Consider the following 15522-nt stretch of genomic DNA (forward strand, 5'->3'; position numbering starts at 1 on the left):
TTTCTAGCATTCTTTTCCATTGTACTTTTCTAAGACCCAGCACCTCCTCTAGGTGGGGAGCAGCAATCTAATCTTTCCATATTGTTTTTATTCCATGTTGGACTTTCCATTGCCCAGCCATTTTCATTGGTTGTTGAGGTGGGAGGATCTTATTAAATAATAATAAAATTTAATTCAGTTTTTGCAGCATGTGAGAAATTTCAGAATTTCTTTATTGCTGTATCATTATTGTCGCAAATAAAGCTTGGCTACTGCTTTGTAAGGAAACTTAGAAGACAGTATGCTTTTATTGATGGATATTTTTGTTTGTTTTAGGTATTGCAAGCACCGGTCAGTGTGGAAAAAGTTTCAACAACAACTCAGACTGAAGATGTAAGTTTCACTGGTAATATATGCCAAGAAAGCAAAAAGACGACAGAGGTGCACTCCCCCACAATAGCCAGTGATCATCCAGAGAACACCACCAGTCATTCAGGCAAAAGTATTAAAAAACCAGAAGTTAAAGATGGACCAATGGCAGTCAGTACCAAAGAAATGCCACCACTTGTGAATCGCATTCCATTGTACACAAAAATTGTAGCTATTATCTTGAAAACAACACAGGCTGAAGTTACAAAGACAGCAATTCCAGTGGATAACACAAATACAAAAAAGAGTACTGATAGTTCATCTGTGGTTTCTGCTAATCCAACAGACATTGCCCACAAGAAAGAAGAAAATATATCACCTCCAGCTTCCATTACTAAGCAGGAAACTGTTAGTGTTAAGCCAAAAAGCAAATTGTTGAATGAAGAAAAACCAAGTAATGCAAAACTGAGCTCAAAATTAAAAAAGAAGAAGCCGAAAAACAATTGGTCTAAACCAAATAGGAACTGCTCTGCAAGACACGTCCATACAAAAAATTCCGCAGTCAAACTTAAGAGACGCAAAAAAGCTAAACAAAATAATGATAGTTATATTTCAAAATTTGTTGAAAAACTTTTCTGTTACAGGTGCAAATTTTGTCCATTCATTAGTCTGCAGAAATCTGCAGTAAGTTTACACATTGAAAAGGAACATGCGGCCAATGTGGAAGCTTCAAGTGGTCCCATGCAGTTAAAATGTGTCATCTGTCAGCGCATATATGAAGGTGTGGCTCCTCTCAAAGAGCACTTGCTTAGTGTCCATAAACTGACTGATGAAAAAGCCAAAGAACTCGCAACTAGTTCACTCTTCAGGAATAAGAATTTAGTAATAAATCACGTTGCAGAGAAAGAGACCGCCGTTGTAGACAAGAGCGTTAAAAATGATTCTTCAGAGATCAATACCAATGTTGCTGAGAATAATGAAAAACCAAAAGATAAAACATTCATGGAGAAAAGTAGAATAAGAGTAAAAAATTTGGAGAGTGAGAAGGTTTCATTTTCAGAGGTGTCACCTTCAGTGAAAGAGAAGGATAGTGCAGAACAAGAAGTAGCAAGCTTTAATGGTCATGGAAATGACTGTACCAGCTCACCTATTTTAGACCAGACTGCTGCAGATTTGACAGATATGGCTCAACAGAATGAAGGCACTCATAAAGTTAATTCCTACAACTATAAGGTAATTTTGACCATATTTTTTATACATGCAATTGTCTCTCAGTCTTTTATGCACCCAAATTTTGTTCATTTCTGTGTTACTCTTTTATTTTTGCAAGTGATCTTAATTGATGAGATTGTGACAAACTCTTCTTTGCCTTTGTAAATCCCATGAAATATATTAAGGATAAGAAAGCAAAAACAATCCTCTTTAATTGTTACGAGTTTTTATATATGATGACAAGACAACTTGTTTCCCTCTTATAAAAGTCTGTCTCTAACAGGGCCACAGTTGTAACCAGATGCAAAAGTACATTCTTGTAGCCAAAAGTGTAAAAAATCATGTCAAAACATAAACTCTAGTAAACATGTGTTCTGTGAAATTTCTGAAATGATTAACTCACAAGTTTCAAATTATGTGAGTAGCCTTAATCATGGATACTTTTCCCACCCCTGTTTTTTGCAGTGTGTCTCCATAGTTTTGTGGACTGTTTATTGTCCAACACCCAACTTGCGTGTAAGGGTTTGGATTTTTTTGGTATGATCGTTTTCCACATCAGGTATATATAAATAATCATTTTCTAAATTGAAATGCCTTTATCGTGCCACAGTCTATAACTATATTTATTATTTATATTCCAGGCGGGTTTCACCTTGTACATTATGGCATCTTCTGTGGCAAAATATGCATTTCTTTTTACCCAGGCACAGATTAGAGGTCGCACTGTCACTTAACTTTTACAAAATCGTGATTCTTTTAAAAACAATTTCTGGTTTTTTCATTTCTTTATTTTTTATTATTTATTTATTTATTTTGCCCCTCCATAAGCTGATGCTATAGGACACCACTACTGATTTTGCAAAGGTTGCAGATTTTTCTTTAGAGAACTGTGAATGAATTCTGTTGTAACTGTTTGTTCACTTGATATTGCGACAGAAATTGCTCGCAGTAAAAGAAATTAGTGCTTGCTACATCAGTAGTGGTGTTCTGTGGCAATAATCATACGAAATATAGAAACTGGAAAACAAAACAATTGTGACATAACATTGTGTCAGTTTTTTTAAAAATGAAATAGCAATGCAATGTGTGACCTCTAACCTTTGAACAGAGGAGAGGAAATGCATATTTCAGCCAGACAAATGAATAACTGGTAAATCCACTACGGTGCCTTAATGTAAAAGGTGAAATACGTCTGGAACTATAAATATACACACATCAAAGAATGTTTTCCCTGGTTCCCAGAACTCCTGAAGATAGATGTTGACTGTAGATATTGTATCACAGACACAGTCCCTTTGACTGTTCAGAAATGTCACTAAACCCACCCAAAGATGTAAACAACCATGCATGAGCAGCGCCTATTAGACGGAGGGGGTCGGAAGGAGGTAGATGGTTCGTGTTGTCTGTAGTTCAGCCATGCCTAGGCGGTCAATACAGTGGTTCGATCACATCCACATTGTTACTGTGTGCCACGAAGGGCTCTCAACTAGGGAAGTGTCCAGGCGTCCCAGAGTGAAACAAAGTGATGTTGTTTAGACGTGGAGGAGAGAGAGAGAGACAGGAACTGTTGATGACTTGCCTCGCTCAGGCCACCCAAAGGCTACTACTGCAGTGGATGACCCTTACATATGGATTATGGCTCGGAGGAACCCTGACAGAAACACTACCATGTTAAATAATGCTTTTTGTGCTGCACCAGGACGTCATGTTATGACTCAAACTGTGCGCAATAGGCTGCATGATGCACAAATTCACTCCCGCCGTCCATCGAGGTTCATTTTTGCAACCACGACACTATGCAGTGTGCTACAGATGGGCCCAACAACATGCCGTATGGACCACTCAGGATTGGCATCAAGTTCTCGTCACCAATGAGTATTGTATATGCCTTCCAGGCAATTGCCGGACACATGTTTGGAGCAAACCGGTCAGACTGACGCCCTAGATACACTGTCCAGCAAGTGCAGCAAGGTGAAGGTTCCCTGCTGTTTTGGGGTGACATCATATGGGGTCAACGTATGCTGCTGGTGGTCATGGAAGGTGCCATAACGGCTGTACAATATGTGAATGCCATCCCCCGACCGATAGTGCAACCATATTGGCAGCATGTTGGCGAGGCATTCTTCATCGTGGATGACAATTCGCAACCCCCTTCATATACATCTTGTGAATGACTTCCTTCAGGATAACGACATCACTCAAGTAGAGTGGACAGCATGTTCTCCAGACATGAACCCTATCGAACATGCCTGGGATAGATTGAAAAGGGCTGTTTATGGATGATGTGACCCACCAACCACTTTGAGGGATCTACACCGAATCGCCATTGAGGAGTGGGAGAATCTGGACCAACAGTGCCTTGATGAACTTGTGGATAGTATGCCACGACAAATACAGGGATGCATCTGTGCAAGAGGATGTGCTACTGGGTATTAGAGGTACTAGTGTGTACAGCAATCTGGACCACCAACTCTGAAGTTCTCACGGTATGGTGGTACAACATGCAATGTGTGGTTTTCATGTGCAGTGAAAAGGGCGGACATGTTTATGTTGATCTCTATTCCAGTTTTCTGTATAGGTTCCGGAACTCTCGGAACTGAGGTGATGCATAACTTTTTTTGATGTGTTAGATTGCACCAAGAAATTTATAAAACTAATGACTGATAATCATCAGACCATGAACACAAGCAGATATTTTGTATGATTCATGTTAAAGATCTTAACAATGTTAAAAAATTCACCATACAGGTATGAAGACGACATGTATAAATGTGAGATTTTTAGATTTTGACATGTGTGCTAGATCACAGAATTGGTCACTAGACCATCACTACAGTGCACATTATCCATGCACATTGTAGGAATGATTGCTACATGGAATGTACATGGAATACTTTAGCTGGGATAACTTGCCAAAGCAGGAAGAAAAATTTGCACATATAACCTTTATATTCTTGGACTTAATGGGAATCACTGGACAGAAAACGGCCATTTAGTGACCCAAGGGAGAAGACTGTATTTTTCAGGGAGTAGTGATGAAAGAAAGCATGATGCTGTGATAGTCGTTCATAGAAATCCGAACGGCTGTGTTCTGTATTACAAACCCGTTAATGACAGGATCATTTCTGTCAAATTAGATGCTTCTGTGTGTAAACTCGAGATCATACAGATCTATGCCCCAACTGCTGTAGTGACAGATGGTGTGATAGAGAAGATCTGTAAACAGCTGGAGCAGTTTCTTAGTAAGATCCCTAACAAAGAACAAGCAGTGATTCAAGGAGACTACAATGCTGATATTGTAGGTACTACCCAGGACATGCACTTACAGTTTGTCATTGGGCTTTATGGTGTAGGTGATAGAAATAAATGAGGCAGGTGCTCACTGTATTTCTGAGAGAGTAACGACACAGCTGTCTGTAACAGTATGTTCGAACACCACTCGAGGCAACTGTACACTTGGATATCACCTGATGACACATTTAAAAATCAAATTGGCTTCCTGTTAGCTTGAAAATGTTGGAAGACTTTGGTCTTAGACTGTAAGACCGTTTCTGGAGCTGACTGTGAAAATGATCACAGTCTGCTATCCACGAAAATGTGGCTTAAGCTCAAATCTGCCAAGAAGAGCAGAGAAAGACAGCTAAGACTCAGCCAGCAAAGAAGCTGTTTGGAAATTTTGTGAGTTTGTAAGACCAAAACTCCGCACCAGTCTTGATAATTAAGCTCCAGCACCGCAGGAATCGAATGAAGCAGGTTGTTTCCTCATCTCTTCCAGCATCAGTACAACTACAAAGTGTGAAACATCCTTTGATGTCACAGCCAGCACTACACTTCATTGAAGAGAGAAGAAAAATGAAGAAAACTGGAATTCATTCTACCCAGGATCAAGACAGATATGATACTGTGTAGAGAAATACAATGGAATTGCAAAAGGGATGGATCACAGTTCATTAATGGTGTCTGTGGTGATATAGAACATCAACAAAATCACAATCTTTTCAAGAAACTCAAAATCATAACTGACAAATTTAACACTTGTATGTGGATGGCAGATGACAAGAATGCAACCTTATCAGAGACAATACTGTGACCACGTATATTCCGGAATTAACAGCAGTTCTGACAGTCAAGCCGTTGAGCAACTTATGTTGGTTTTGTTGTTGATGTTGTGGTCTTCAGTCCTGAGACTGGTTTGATGCAGCACTCCATGCTACTCTATCCTGTGCAAGCCTCTTCATCTCCCAGTACCTACTGCAGCCTACATCCTTCTGAATCTGCTTAGTGTATTCATCTCTTGGTCTCCCTCTACGATTTTTACCCTCCACGCTGCCCTCCAATGCTAAATTTGTGATCCCTTGATGCCTCAAAACATGTCCTACCAACCGATCCCTTCTTCTAGTCAAGTTGTGCCACAAACTCCTCTTCTCCCCAATTCTATTCAATACGTCCTCATTAGTTATGTGATCTACCCATCTAATCTTCAGCATTCTTCTGTAGCACCACATTTCGAAAGCTTCTATTCTCTTCTTGTCTAAACTATTTATCGTCCATGTTTCACTTCCATACATGGCTACACTTCATACAAATACTTTCAGAAACAACTTCCTGACACTTGAATCTATACTCGGTGTTTACAAATTTCTCTTCTTCAGAATCGCTTTCCTTGCCATTGCCATTGCCAGTCTACATTTTATATCCTCCCTACTTCGACCATCATCAGTTATTTTGCTCCCAAAATAGCAAAACTCCTTTACTAATTTAAATGTCTAATTTCCTAATCTAATTCCCTCAGCATCACCCAACTTAATTCGACTACATTCCATTATTCTCGTTTTGCTTTTGTTGATGTTCATCTTATATCCTCCTTTCAAGACACTATCCAGTCCGTTCAACTGTCTTCCAAGTCCTTTGCCATCTCTGACAGAATTACAATGTCATCGGCAAACCTCAAAGTTTTTATTTCTTCTCCATGGATTTTAATACCTACTCCGAACTTTTCTTTTGTTTCCTTTATTGCTTGCTCAATATACATATTGAATAACATTGGGGAGTGGCTACAACCCCGTCTCACTCCCTTCCCAACCACTGCTTCCCTTTCATGCCCCTTGACTCTTATAACTGCCATCTGGTTTCTGTACAAATTGTAAATAGCCTTTCGCTCCCTGTATTTAACCCCTCCCACCTTCAGAATTTGAGAGAGAGTATTCCAGTCAACATTGTCAAAAGCTTTCTCTAAGTCTACAAATGCTAGAAACGTAGGTTTGATTTCCTTAATCTTTCTTCTAAGATAAGTCATAGGGTCAGTATTGCCTCACGTGTTCCAACATTTCTACGGAATCCAAACTGATCTTCCCCGAGGTTGGCTTCTACCAGTTTCTCCATTCGTCTGTAAAGAATTCGTGTTAGTATTTTGCAGCTGTGACTTATTAAACTGATAGTTCAGTAATTTTCACATCTGTCAACACCTGCTTTCTTTAGGATTGGAATTATTATATTATTCTTGAAGTCTGAGGGAATTTTGCCTGTCTCATACATCTTGCTTACCAGATGGTAGAGTTTTGTCAGGACTGGCTCTCCCAAGGCTGTCAGTAGTTCTAATGGAATGTTGTCTACTCCTGGGGCCTTGTCTCAACTTAGGTCTTTCAGTGCTCTGTCAAACTCTTCACGCAGTATCATATCTCCAATTTCATCTTCATCTACATCCTCTTCCATTTCCGTAATATTGTCCTCAAGTACATCGCCCTTGTATAGACTCTCTATATACTCCTTCCACCTTTCTGCCTTCCCTTCTTTGCTTAGAACTGGGTTGCCATCTGAGCTCTTGATATTCATGCAAGTGGTTCTCTTTTCTCCAAAGGTCTCTTTAATTTTCCTGTAGGCATTATCTATCTTGCCCCTAGTGAGATAAGCCTCTACATCCTTACACTTGTCCTCTAGCCGTCCCTGCTTAGCCATTTTGCACTTCCTGTCAATCTCATTTTTGAGACGTTTGTATTCCTTTTTGCCTGCTTCACTTACTGCATTTTTGTTTTGTCTCCTTTCATCAATTAAATTCAGTATCTCTGCTGTTACCCAAGGATTTCTACTAGCCCTCGTCTTTTTACCTGCTTGATCCTCTGCTGCCTTCACTATTTCATCCCTCAAAGCTACCCATTCTTCTTCTACTGTATTTCTTTCCCCCATTCCAGTCAATTGTTCCCTTATGCTCTCCCTGAAACTCTTTACACCCTCTGGTTCTTTCAGTTTATCCAGGTCCCATCTCCTTAAATTCCCACCTTTTTGCTGTTTCTTTAGTTTCAATCTACAGTTCATAACCAATAGATTGTGGTTAGAGTCCACATCTGCCCCTGGAAATGTCTTACAACTTATGTTGTAACCTCTAATCCCATGCAGAAAAATAGAAATCACTGTTCAGCATCTGAAGAATTATAAGTCCTGTGGTCTAGGTGGTATATCTGGGGATATGATCAAAGAAATTGGGCAGGAATGTGTTGATCTTCTGCATTCATTGTGTGGAAGAGTAAAGGAAACTGGGAATGTCCAGTAGACTGGTCAGAATCTCTCTCATCACTCCGTGCACAAGAAAGGGTCAATTAGGAACTGCTTCAGTTATGTCTACATCTGCATACACACTCCGCAAGCCACTGTATGGTGCTTGGCAGAGGACACTCTAGACCACTGCTAGTCATTTCCTTTCCTGTTTCACTTGCTGTTTAATCCCGTGTCCAGTCATCCAGATTTAGGTTTTCCGCAATTTCCCTAAATTGCTTGAGGCAAATGCCTGGATGGTTCTTTTGGAAGGGTACAGCCGATTTCTTTCCCCATCCTTGATACAGTCTGAACTTGTGTTCCATCTCTAGTGACCTCGAAGTTGACGGGACTTTAAAACTGAACTTCCTTCCCTTTTTTCCACTCACCATTGGAGTGAGGGAAACACGACTGCCCATATGCCTCTGAACGAACCCTAATTTCTCTTACCTTATGTTCATGGCCCTTACAGGAAATGAACGTTGATGGCAGAAGAATTGTACTACAGTCTGTTTCAAATGCCAATTCTCTAAATTTCCTGAATAGTGTTCTGTAGAAAGAACTGTCTTCCTTCCAGGGGTCCCACTTGAATTCCTGAAGCATCTCTCTAATACTCGGGTGTTGATCAAACCTACCTTCCGGGAACAAATCTAGCAGCCCGCCACTCAATTGCTTTGATGTCTTCCTTAGTCTGACCTGGTGTGGATACCAAACACCATAGTAGTACTCAAGAATGGGCCACACTAGTTGCCGCCTTTACAGATGAACCATACTTTCCTGTAACTCTCCCAGTGAACCAAAGTCGACCATTTGCCTTCCCTATTACCGTCCTTATGTACTCATTCCATTCATATCACTTTGCAACATTAAATGCAGATATTTAATCGATGTGACTGCTTCAAGCAGTAACTTATTAATGCTGTATTCAAACATTACAGGATTGCTTTTCCTACTCATCTGCATTAACTTACATTTTTGTACATGTAGAAGCATTCGTTCACACAACAACTAGAAATTTTTTCTAAGTCATCGTGTATTACCAAACTATTGCTCTTATATCCCAAGCAAGCAAAATTTTACTCTACATTTTGAACCAACATTTGAAGCCATACATTCAGTTTTACATATACCCAGGACACGCGGGTATTGTTGAGGGGAAAGAAACGCAAGAACAGATGCTCAACATACAACAAATAAGTGAGAAAACATGAGAGTTCTGTGTTCCTGTTTTCATTTGTTTCCTTGACTGTATGAAGGCCTTTGTTTGTGTTGCCTCGGAAAAGTTGTGGCAGGTGCTTGCAGTGTTTGGTGTCCCATCACCCTTGATACTACTGATCAGAAGTCCACACTATAATTACCACACAGCTGTGAAGACAAATGCTGGCACATCTGATTTCTTCAGTGCACCGAAAAGTGTCAGACAGGGTTGTGTCCTACCTCCCAATCTGTAGAACATCTGTGGCGAACATGTCATCAGCAAAACTATTGACGGTTGGACTCAAATATCTCAATTGGTGGAAGAACTAATAACAAATTTCAATTTGCCGATAACACTATGATTTTAACCAGCAGTGAAAATGATCTTACTGAGCTGCTGGCAAAAGTAAATGACTTTAGTCAGTCATATAGATTAGACATCAGTCTCAGCAAGTCCAACTCAAAGATCATTTACAAGAACCAAAAGTCTTGCATTCTTTCATCAACCTTGGGTCAACCATTTGCAACTTGGGAAACCGTGAAGGTGAGATAAGAAGATGGATTACTCTAGGACAATGGCTATGAAGAAACTCACCAATATCTGGCAGAATGAAGCAATACAAACAGTACAAAGATCCACCTTGTTGAAACTCATATGTTTTCTGTCTTTTACAGTTGCCAGTCATGAGCCCTCGACATATTTGAGCTTAGCTATTGGCACAGGATGCTGTGTGTAAAATGGACCAAAAGAATAACTAATGTGTCCATTATTAAGCAACTTAATAGCTCCAAGTGCTTTTCTTGTAGTGTCAGCCAAAAAATTCTCCAGTTCTTTGGCCACATTGTAAGAGCAGATAGAGAAAATCTAGAAAATATAATCATGGAAGGAAAGATCAAGGAGTAGAGAAACAAGCTGGTCGATAGATCAAATCATGACGATGTCTAGTCTATCTCTTCAGCACACACTAATAGAAGCTCGTATAGTGTTTCAGGACATTTGTAAACATTCCAACACACCATTGGAAAGCCGTCGACAAGAGATGCTTGTGACTCAGTTGAATAAGGATAAATGTAGTGGGAAAGAGAAACTAAGTGTTTTTGTTTCTTGTATGCATTGAATGTGGAGCAGTGGTGGAGCCAGCGAAAAGGGGACCAGTAAAAATGTTATTACATTCACTGGTCATCCGAGAGTCATTTGTGCCATGGTGCAGCAAACGTCTGAATCCGAGAGCCATGGAGTAAATGACGCACCAACAAGGGTGTAATGAACAATTGGAGAGTGGTAGTTTTTGTCTGGTTTTTCTCTCAGGTCCTACAGTATGCCTGTACAGATGTTTGAATGTACTCAAGGGAGTGGTATTACTGTAACAATTGTTAGTTGTGTTGTGAAAAGTAATAATGAAAATGTTGGTCAAAATATACCCCTGTTTGTGAGAAGTGTGGCTATTTATTTAGTAGCACAATAGAGAGAACTTGTGGAAGCATTCCAGGGATCTACACCGCAGTTGGATCAACAGGGAGGTGGCACGGAAGGATCTGGACCACCAAAATCTACTCTGAGAAGAAAGGATAAAGGTAATACTACTTTCATCTGGCTGTGTACTGGGGTCGTCATACACCCCTCTGGTGGGAATACACCCCTCTGGTAAGCATCTGGAACGGTGATGCTTGGGTTGTGAGGACAGAATGCTCACCGATGACTTGTGATGATGACGAAAGCACAGTTATGCCACTTGATAATTTCCACACAGCTGAAATTGCAATAGTGCAAACAAATAACTCTTACAGTCCATGACAAATATGATGTCATTTGTAAACAATTAATTGCCTTTGCAGAATCATGTCAGTGCATTATAAATATGCCATTTGGTATTCATTGTAAACAATGTACATGTGACAGTGAACTTATCATCCTCCTGAATTTTTTTACTGTTGAAGCTGTTGCTCCCAGAGAGAGCCTTATGGTTGAATAATGTTTTCTTATACGCTGAAATTGTAAACCATTGCACCAGCATAACAAACACAACTGTAAAAAATTCATTTTCTGCATACTTGTGCAACCAAAAATCTCATGGAAAATCATGAAAATCTGTTTGTCCTCCCTCCAATTTTGACACAAAACACACACACACACCGATTTTTCTGAAGGCATCTCTTTCTTGGATATTTGTTACATCCCTTTCTTGGATATTTGGTAGGTGATATAAGGTTTCAGCTCCTTGCCACACCTAAACGTACCTGCTGTCACTTTGCAAGTCAAATTAAAATTGATCTGTAGAGGGAATGGTCCTCTGTTGATGAACAGTTTAGCATACATGGTAGCACACACACTATAAACACTACCTCTTTTGATGACTCGTAAACAGTACCAACATAGTTGGTTAGTTCACAGCATACCAAAATCATGGACCCTACAGCACACTGTATATAATGATGCCATTTTTCTGGGTGCTCCTGCTGTCTGATTTGGAACGCTTCCAGTCTACCAGCGTTCCTCCAATACGGTTTGTCCAGTGGATGGCGTCTTAGTGCCATTTGACCAAATTTGTTATCCCAACTGCCTCCTCTCACTCTCACCCCACCAACTGCTGTGCCACTGTAAAATGTTGCTTCCAGTGTGCTTACAATTAAAGTACATTACAACATCAATGACTTGCATGTGGTAATTTATTGAGGATGCAATCATGCTGTTTTGTTGTGCTGTGTTGCTTAATGTTTTGCAGAGTCATTGTTGCATTTCTCCTTGATCTTCAGGAACCCATTTACGAAACACTAATCTCACTTGCAGGATTGGTAACAATCAGTTATTGTCCAGTGTTGAGCAGAGACTGTGGTATCGCCTTCCCCCCGTATATCAGTATTAATGGTTAACAACAGTTTTAGCAGCTCTAGTTTTATGGATGATCATGAACAATTTTCATTTGAATACCATGAATTAACACCTATTCTAGCTTGAGTTATTAACAGATATCATGCATTGGTTATTCTGTCATTGTTATATCAGTTTTTGTTGCCAGATTATGCTAAAAATGTTATAGTCTTGCTGTCCTAGCAAACAGGTAAGAGTAGTTCTGCCATGATTAAAGACTCATGTGGAGTTAATAACGGTAAATTTTATTTGACTCTAATAATTTCTATAGATTACAAAATTTAAAATTTGTTTAAATCAAACAATGGAAAATCCAGGATGGAATGTAACATTGTTTGACCTTTATTACAGCCTGCGTGGCTGCAGTGTCGTGTTTTGGTGAAAGAGGATGGAGCCATAGAAGCGGCAGATGAAAAACTAAAAATTGCTAGAAAACGTGGCAGACCAAAAGGATCCAGAAATCAATTAACCTCTGGTAGTAGCAGAAAGAAAGCTTCAACAAATTCAACAAATGAGAAGGAGACTGGCTTCAGGTAATATTTTTGTTAAGCCGGTGCTTTACCGTCGTCACTGCTATTTGCAGATTTGCTTTTTCTTTTAAAATATAGATTGATGACATTAAAGCTTTCATTTCTTAAGAGGAATAAAATGTGAAGACGTGTAAAATTAATATATTTGTTTTGTATAAACTTGGTGGGTCAACAGGTTGGTGCTGGACTACAACATTAAAAGTCCTGCCCCGACTGCCTTACAGTTGTTTTTCTATCACTTATCACTTCTTTCACATCTGGAAATGATTTATTAATGGGGAAAAAGCCAGTATGTATCAGACTTTGAAGTGCATATTAAAATAAATCAGTTATTTGGAAGGTTGAAGCAAGGCATGGGCGTATCACCTCTAGTACGACCTTGCAGTGTTTGAACCCACATTGAGGTCATGGACAGCTTTACTTTGAGAAAAACTAGTGGTGTCTTCATTAGAGATTCAATGTGCTTTGCAGTGTACATGCTGGACCACTTGCTCCATCTGCGTAATTTGTTGCTTCAACAAACTAATTATGATGTTTCAGTGTTACTTTAGAGGTGACTAAAGTTTTAAAAAATCCGTCACTGTTGAGCAAATTCCCACTAGAAAAAATGGTAAATGTACAGTGTTGAAGGAATTGGTATGATGATGGAATGTTTGGAACTGAAAAGCAGTAATAAAAGCTTCATTGCCCCACCAAGTGGAAAGTATTGAGTGGAAGGAGCTGGGTAAACAAGGAAGGAGTATGGACTGGTGAAGCGGTGGGAGAGCAAGGACTAGGGGTGAGAGAGGTATAGGAATACTGTGCTGAGGCACCTGTAGACTGAAGTAATGATTCAGTGGCAAAATGAAACAATATGGTGCAACTATCAAATATGTTTTTACCCTTAAAAATGAAGTTGTTTTTAACAATACTTTTCTTAATGCATTTCAGGTGTTATACTGAAGAAGCCAAAATGGCTAGTACTGTGTAATAAGTGTATGGATCACGGCGAAGGAAATTATCTTATTTACTGCCAGTATTAACTTCCATATACTCAGACTAACAATGTTTGTGACAGGAGACAAGTATTTACTTACCTGTTGCAATACTTCATAATTTTTATGTAGAAGACATTGAAAATGAAATAGAAATATTCTGTTGTGTTGAAGATTTGGTTTAGAGAAATTTAAAAATAAGTCAGGAGAGACTGTTATAATTTTACAAAACCATGTGCTGTAAATGTAGTAAGGAAGGAGACTGATGAAATTTTACAAAAACACAGCGACTCCTACTCGACTGTATGGACATGAAGTGTGGATTTTCACAAAAGAGAAAGAAATAAGATTGTGAAGAAGAGAAATTAGGGCTTTAGAAAAAGAACAAGATACCTGAAAACTAACAGGTGAAGAAATTTAAAAATAAAGACTAATGTTGCCAAGAAGAAGTAGGAGTTATGACAGGCTACATTGTGAAATGAGTAAAGAAATAATAAACAGCACATCTTTCTGGGCTTGTTGCAGATTCCTTCAATAGTATAGTCACAGGCGGTGACAAAAAAGGTTGCTGCAAAGCCAGGAGGCACATGACATACAACATTTTCATAGGAAGCAACAATGAGCTGACAGCCAAGATTCAGATTCTAGAGTCCACCTAACAACAAGGTGCACATGGTTAATAAATCAAAGACAATAGGTAAACTCAAAGGAAATAAATTTTAAAGAAGTAAGTTGGAAATTGAAACCTTCAGCCATTCGCCAATACCTAATAAGAATACTCCTGTCAAGGACTACAGAACAGTCCAGTATCAATCTTCCAGTCCCTCCAGTTGTCCTTTAATATTTTCAAAATAATACTAATTCAACACCTGGCAAATCCATTCACTCATATCTGAGTCTCCTAGAGTACTGAACACCTGCACCTGTTATTGATTTATTTTAACATGAAACATGTATGGAGGAGGGAAACTTTCAATTTTCAATAGTGCCACATACAATACTTGCTCCCAGAACATTGCGAGTGTTTAAGGGAAATTATAGGCCATTGAATAAATACCAAATCATGATTTTCAATACCTTGATTTTCTCAATCCATTGCAATTTTACACTTCACCCCACCTTTCCATGAGGCTTTTCAAACCATTGTATGGTCCTGTGTGGAAGGTACCTCATACTAATATATGTTACATATAATGTTGAAGGTCAAGTTAGCAAAGCCCATTAAAGTAAGCTCAGTAGTTCAACAGTAATATTTCTGCCCTTGCACATAATTTTTTGGTACTGAGTGAGGTAGCACTGTAGTTGAGACATTGGACTTATATTTGGGAAGATCATAATTGATATGCCCTTCTAGCCATTCATATTTAAGTTTTCTGTGGTTTTGCTGAACAACTTAAGGCAGGTATTGGGATGAGAACAATTTTGTATGGTTTGTGCTCCACAGCTTGTAAATATTTGTTAAATGACATCTTGTTGTACACCATGAGCTGCATGTAAAAATGTTTGATTCCAGACATGTACCCCATCATCAGTGGCATATTTGTGCATGTCTATATAATATGATGTGTGTCTCAAGTATGAAAACTGTATGATGTTAAAATTAATGTGGATCTCTGTGATACGAAGGTTCTCACGTGTACTTGTCATACTGTCAAAGACTAAATAGTCACTTCTTGGTAATATTGGACACTACTGTCATGGGATGAAAATAAGGATCTTGTGGTCAGGGCAAGTGTTTTTATATAACAGGTCTCTTGTTATCTCTTATGTACATCATTTGATATCAACATAGACAATATATGCCATTGATGATGGGCTATATGCCTAAATATTCATGTGGCAATTAACTATTTTTACGTGCAGT

At 39.1% G+C, this 15522-nt stretch overlaps 1 protein-coding gene across 1 annotated transcript in view; it reads left to right on the plus strand.

Annotated features, from left to right (window-relative positions):
• Window positions 1-15522, plus strand: part of LOC124802467 — a 109554-nt gene that overhangs the window by 23604 nt on the left and 70428 nt on the right. The window contains exons 3-4 of the mRNA XM_047263257.1: window positions 316-1581; window positions 12506-12687. Of these exons, the coding sequence (XP_047119213.1) occupies window positions 316-1581; window positions 12506-12687 (1448 nt within the window). The remainder of the gene's footprint in view (window positions 1-315; window positions 1582-12505; window positions 12688-15522) is intronic.

Source organism: Schistocerca piceifrons, chromosome 6 (genome assembly GCF_021461385.2).
Source record: "Schistocerca piceifrons isolate TAMUIC-IGC-003096 chromosome 6, iqSchPice1.1, whole genome shotgun sequence".
Taxonomy (NCBI): domain Eukaryota; kingdom Metazoa; phylum Arthropoda; class Insecta; order Orthoptera; family Acrididae; genus Schistocerca; species Schistocerca piceifrons.